Source organism: Quercus lobata, chromosome 3 (assembly GCF_001633185.2).
Source record: "Quercus lobata isolate SW786 chromosome 3, ValleyOak3.0 Primary Assembly, whole genome shotgun sequence".
In the NCBI taxonomy this organism is placed as follows: domain Eukaryota; kingdom Viridiplantae; phylum Streptophyta; class Magnoliopsida; order Fagales; family Fagaceae; genus Quercus; species Quercus lobata.
Genome location: NC_044906.1, coordinates 10,957,962 through 10,964,406, shown reverse-complemented (window position 1 = coordinate 10,964,406; position 6,445 = coordinate 10,957,962). Strand labels below are relative to the sequence as shown.

Sequence of the window (6,445 nt, the reverse complement as noted above, 5' to 3'; positions counted from 1 at the left end):
AATGGCGACACAGACAGATCCAGGTCGCACCGCGACCCAGGTCGCCGCGCGACCCAGGTCGCACCGCGAGACCCAGGTCGCCGCGCGACCCAGGTCGCGCCGCGAGACCCAGGTCGCCGCGCGACCCAGGTCGCGCCGCGAGACCCAGGTCGCGCCGCGAGACCCAGGTCGCCGCGCGACCCAGGTCGCGCCGCGAGACCCAGGTCGCCGCGAGACCCAGGTCGCCGCGCGACCCAGGTCGCACCGCGATCTGGGTTTTTTTTTTTTTTTTCTTTCTTCTCTTCGCGGTGCGATCTGGTTTTTTCTTCTCTGATGAACATTCTTCTCTGGTTTTTTTTTTTTTTTTTTCTTTCTTCTCTGATGAACGCGTTGCTGTGGATTTCCTGCTGCCCTTGTGGTTTTTTTTTTGTTTTCATTTTAAATGTAAATCGAGTCTCTAAGACTCGATTTTCATGTAGGCGCCACGTGGAAAAAGTGCCACATCAGACAGGAACAACCCATGAAAATCGAGCCTTTAAGAGTCGATTTAGGGGCCCAAAATCGAGTTTCTGAGACTCGAGTTGCTAAAATTATAAATAGTTTGTAAACGGATCCTATTAACTAAATAGTTTGTTTTTAACGGGTATTTACCCATTTTCGCCTATCACAAAACTCAGGTAGGTTTGTGAAATTTGCCCTTATTTGATTAATATCTCATGTATTTGTCTCTCTTCTCAACACTCTCTCGCACTCTGTTTGTAGTTGTACTCCACGTCTCTCCTCCCTCCTCAACTCTTTTGCTGCCTCTCCAGTCTTCTCCCTAACTCTCTGCTTCTCTCGTATCCCAAACCCCGACACTTACACACGGTGGCAAGGTGATATCGTCAGCAGCAACATCGGCTAAACAATAGAGCTTGTCGGCTCGAAGCCATCTATAATCTATAGAATCAATCAAAGCTCAACAAGGTATAACTTTTCTATCAGTATTAGCTTCTTTCTACCTGGGTACTTCTTACATTTTCTTCATTGCTTAAAATTATTTGAAATTTATAGTAGAAATGATGCTCTATGGCCATTTTTGAGCTTGCCTTCTAAATGTTTGACATAATGCCTCACCGAGCTATGATTTAAAAGCACAGAATATATTTTTACCCAAAACTAATATATAAAAAATTGTTTCTTTCCAGTGGTTCGTATTATTAAACCATGCTTGTAGACATGAGATATAAGTGGGTTTTCCAAATGTTTGATGTTTATGTGTGTATGAATAAGTAGAGGAATCAATAACAAGAAATATTTTGAAGCAGGTTATTTTATTTGTAATTGAGTATAAGATGGCCCTTTAGTTGTACTCTTATCTGGGTTTGTGTCAGTTTTCTGTTTCCCTGGTGAAAGATTTCAAATTTTGAAGTTTGGGCATGTTTGTTGTTGTGTGATTAAAGGCTTTGGATTGCATCAGGGAAGTGCTAGATGGCGTTGAGGCGTTTCCTTGGGTTCTCTGATGGTGAGTTGATGAGGTCGGATTCAAAACCTTGTTCCAGACTAATGAGACAGACGGCTGGAATTTTTACCGTTGGAGGAGGATTAGGATTTTGGATTCTTTGTAGATTGCACTATGGTATGTCTAATGTTTTCCATTGCTTTTGTTATTTATGTTTTGTTTGTCTCTGGTAAATGACTAATTAGTATGATCCTTAATCTTTACCTTGGAGGAAGATGTGGGCGGTATTATATTTGTTGTATTTTATGCTAATATTGCTCTTTCTCAAATTTTGACGTCTTCTCTAAGTTTGATATTTTGAAAAGTGATTGGTCTTCAATCGGCAATCTACATGCTAAAGTTTGGTATTGATTCTCTATCCTTTCCAGGGAAATTTGACCATTTGGACCCGGCTATTTATTTTTCATTGTCACAAGTACTTGTTTATACTTTATAAAATTCAAAGGCTGTTTGATGCTGAATATTTCATGGTATAAGAAATATCAAATTATGTGAATGTGTTATCTTGTTTATGAGGATGTTTTTAACTAAAGGACTGTTTATGATTGCGTCATAAGGCAATGAATCTGAACTACTGTTTTTATTTCTTGCCATCTAACATGATTGATCTAGTAATAACTACAATAAATTTCAAGATCAAATGCAGGCACTTGAAAGGGACCTTATGCTTTCAGTTCTTCCATCTCCCACTCGTGACTGTATTTTACTTATTTACTGTATCTGTGGTAACAAGAAATACGATTCCTCTGCTTATGCAGGTCCAAGAATTACGGTGCCTAGGAGCCTTCGGTGGGCAGCTTGTGGAGCAGTATCTGTTAGCTCTACGACTGCTTTACTGGTTCGCTTATTTAGTCCTGAATGTGAACCACAGAACATAGCTGCTTATGACAAGGGAAGTTAGTTTTAACTACTAGAGTTTGGTTTGGTTTTTGTTTCTCTGTCTGTAGGTTTGAAGCTTGTCTTGGATCTATTTTCTCATCAATAATGCAAGACCAATATTATTACTCATTCCTAACATGGACTACCATGATATAAACTTGTGGCATGCTAACTCACTTTCATTTACAGGATGAACAGGAATCTGAAATGTTGGTCTCGCAAGAGAAAGTTATCTTTAATTTAGTGTAAGCATACAATTTCTTTATGCATATTCTGTGTTGGGTACCATCACTAAAAATTAATAGATCAAAGTTTTCCTACAAATTGAGTTGGATGAATCTCTTCCAACACACCATGTGCTGGTTCGTAAAACTATCTAAGTTCATTAAATCATTTAAATAAGTCACTTGACTAATTAAATCATGTGGCTAAAAAGTACAGGTAGATAGTCATTGGAATCACCATGTAGTCTTCAACAAAATCAAACTAGTAATCTATATACTTGAAATTCTAACAAAGGTTTGTTTGAAGTTTGAACCGCCATGTAATTTGTTTCCCTTGTGGGTGGCGATATTTGTTCCTTTTTAGCTAGAAACCTTACCCTATATGCGATTTATTCTTTTGCAATGGGCTTAACGGATGAAATGGGCTTTGGAACACAAGTTGGCACGCTAAAAGTTTAGAACTTGCTATAGCCCAATGGACTAAGAATATTGCTTCCTTGTCTATATGAAAACTCTGAATCCCAACTCTTGCCCAATCTAAGACCTAGAAATTTTTCTTAAAAAAAAAAAAAAAATCCATTTGAGCTATAATCAGTGCCCTCAACGTCACCATCCAAAATTTCATTCATGAATTGATAACTGGGGCCAAGGAACAACCTAGACGCAACCTATTACCTGTCCACCTTATCTTGTGGATCTTCACAAATGCCAAATGATATTTGCCAAAGACAAATGTGACGAGTACAATGAGAAAAATTAGATTAGCTTTATGTCATTGTAATGTCAGCTGCATAATGCAAGCCAAAATTGAAGCCGATGAGGTCAACATCAAAAAGCCCCAACAAAAAGAAACACACGGAGTCCATTATTAAGTTTCAACTTAAAATAATGGATTTGGTTGCCTTGTATTAAGTTTGATTAGGCTGCCACACATTTTCTAACCTCTTCCTTGAAACCAAAGGTAAATATTGATTAGGCTGAATAGAGGCTTATTAGTGTAGTAAAGTATAAACCTCTTTTAAGTAAATTTAAAAAGAAAAGAAAAAATGTCATCATGAGAATATGAATTCTTGTATTATGAAATGAACATCATCTTGTGTTATTATGAAGGATGATTTGAGTTTCAAACACAATCCATCACAATTTATTATTATTATAATAACATATTCCCCACAATACACATATATAGTTGACCCCTTATTAGAAGCCGGTCAAGCCATTTTAGTCGTGCATATCCCATTAGATTTTAGATTCATTTTGTTTATTGTTCTCAAGCCACTAAACAAAGCATGAAAAAACACAGTGCATCCCTATGATTCATCTCTATAAAAGTCAAGTTTAGCTTTCATTAATTTTGTTAATAAACTTTCTTGGAGTAACAATACAAAACATCACCAATTCATTATGTACATAAACAAAATAACAAAACTTAGGTACAATACTTTAGGTGCAGTTCCTTAGGTTCCTTTCTTAAGATCCTGACATGTAGATACTTAACTAAAAACTAAAGTTTCATTTCATGAGAAAAAATTCACATAGCAGAATTTTAAAAGAGAAACCTAATAAATAGCACCTAAGTATGGTACCTAAGTCTTTCCCTAAACAAAATACATTTCTCACTCATTAATCCGTTCAAACCCATAGAAAATAAACAAATAATTAAGATCTTTTGACCCAAAAAAATGGACAAACATAAACACAAGCTATATATATCCTAATCTAACTTGGAGAACCCAACCAGCCAATGATTTTAGATTAAACAACACTCCCAAGTTCCAACTCATACAAACAAACGTGTCTATAATAATAATAAATCAAGCAATTTGTAATCATATAACATAAACATCCCCAAAATTTAGGTACATGTCACGGGAGAAACAAAAGTGGCAACAAGTATGAGAAGAAAGATACATAAGATAATTTATCAAAAAGTAAAGAGTATAAGATTTTTTTTTCTTAATAATTTAATAGTTACAATAGAGTAAGGGAGATTTAAAATTTGAAAATTTCTATAAAAAATTATAGAACTTTTCTTATGGGGCGACACACCTACACAACGGCATGTGCACCTCATTAAATGGGACACAATCACCAAGCTTAAGGTCTGTGGTGGGTTGGGTATTAGGGATTCCAAAACTACTAATGATGCCTTTCTTATGAATCAGGCATGGCGAATATGGTAGAACCTGCATTCTCTATTAGCCAAATTTCTCTCCCAAAAGCATTACCGAACAACTGATCTTTTGCAAACCACTTCGCATACTAGATCTCACTTGTGGAAGGCTCTGTTGTGGGGGCGGGACCCCTTACAGGGTGGTCTGCAGTGGATTATTCGTAATGGCTGTAATATAAATTTTTGGACGGATCATTGGCTGCCCCCAGGACCAATCCACGGTCTCATTCATGGCCCACTTCTTCCTCACGAATATGAGTTTAAGGTGGCTAGAATGATCACTAACACTCACCAATGGGATTTCACACCTCTTAGTATGATATTGCCATCAACAATAACCCAATTTATTTATGCTCAGCCACTACCTATTCCTGGTTCTCCTGCTATTCTTACTGATGACCATGTCTGGGACCACCACGCGGGTATTTGCTCAGTAAAATCCGCTTACCATTCTCTTGTACCTAAATCCAACGAGGCTACATGGCAGTCTTCTGTATCATGGTCTTGGATTTGGAAGTTAAAAATACCTCCAAAAATTTGACTTTTTGTTTAGAAATATGTGCACCATTGTATTTCCACCAAATCGGTCATTTTCCCTCATGCTGCCTTGAGTGACCAAGTGTGTCCCTGTTGCAATGAGATTGAAACGCCAATTCATGTTTTACATGATTGCCACTTTGCACGTCTTATTTGGTCCTCCTTTCCTGTGCACTTCCTCATTTCTAATTTTTTCAAGCTTGAGCTCCATGATTGGTGCAAGCTTAATTCCAAACTTAATTCCCCTTTGTGTTATATCCCATGGAACATTATATTTTCTTTTATCATATGGGCGATTTGGTTGGGTCAAAATTCTTTGATTTTTATAGGAAAATTCATTCCTTATCATATTTTAAAACAAAACGCTATATTTTATGCCACAAAGTTTTTCTTCCTCAGCATTGTTTCGTTGGGGCACCCATCCCCGTCTTCCCTCAAATACATTAAGTGGAGCTCGGCTCCTTTTCCTTACGTAACTCTTAATACAGATGGAAGCTCTTTAGGCAACCCCAGAGAGTCTAGTGCAGGTGGCATGGCACGCAGAGCTAATGAAGAATGGTTGTGGGGTTTCTCATTACACCTAGGAGTCACCAATAATACTATGGCTGAACTGTGGGGTATCAGAGAGGCGTTGGCTTGAGCATGGGCCAAGGGTCATCACCGAGTTTGTCTTCAAACAGATTCTCTTCTTGCTTACAAATGGTTAAAAACTAATGAAGATTATCCAATGGAATTTGCTAACTTGATTTGGATTACAAGTGGCTCCTTAGTAGGGATTGAGAGGTGTGCGTTGACCATATATGAAGAGAGGCTAATAGCTGTGCAGACTTACTAGCAAAGAGGGGTGCTTCTTAGTTGGAAAGGGAAGTGTTGTATGATACATGCCCCACCTTTTTGTGGCAATTTTTATATTGGGACTCCATGGGTTTTGTCTCATCCCTGAGTCGTCGCGGTTAATAAGGATCTAGTGGTGTTTTATTTAGTTTCAGCTATTCCTCTCTTCGATTTGGTCTTATTCGAATTGTGTTCAGTTTGCTTCAGTTTAGTTTGTGGTTTGTGTGTTGATGTGTTTCCTTGTACTGTAGTCCTGTTGTAATATATTCCTGTTTGTAAGACTTCTGCTCATCTAGTATATCTCCCGTTTATGGGAAA

General features: G+C 37.9%; 1 protein-coding gene across 2 annotated transcripts; it reads left to right on the top strand.

Moving 5' to 3' along the window:
• The first annotated feature begins 663 nt into the window (after window positions 1–663).
• LOC115979824 lies at window positions 664–2,495 on the top strand. Of its 2 annotated transcripts, none has more exons than XM_031101879.1 (3): window positions 664–945; window positions 1,439–1,597; window positions 2,239–2,495. In XM_031101879.1, the coding sequence occupies exons 2-3, from the start codon at window positions 1,450–1,452 to the stop codon at window positions 2,379–2,381; spliced, it is 291 nt and encodes a 96-aa protein (XP_030957739.1). In that variant the 5' UTR covers window positions 664–945; window positions 1,439–1,449; the 3' UTR covers window positions 2,382–2,495. The 2 variants fall into 2 exon arrangements, with proteins under 2 accessions (XP_030957739.1, XP_030957740.1); XM_031101880.1 differs by having other exon boundaries at window positions 1,422–1,597.
• The last annotated feature ends 3,950 nt before the right edge of the window (window positions 2,496–6,445 follow it).

Excerpts from the sequence above, each read along its gene's own strand:
- LOC115979824 (XM_031101879.1), top strand. The coding sequence starts at position 1,450 with ATGGCGTTGAGGCGTTTCCTTGGGTTCTCTGATGGTGAGTTGATGAGG. Across the intron at positions 1,598-2,238 it reads TCTTTGTAGATTGCACTATG|GTCCAAGAATTACGGTGCCT; the intron begins GTATGTCTAATG and ends CTGCTTATGCAG.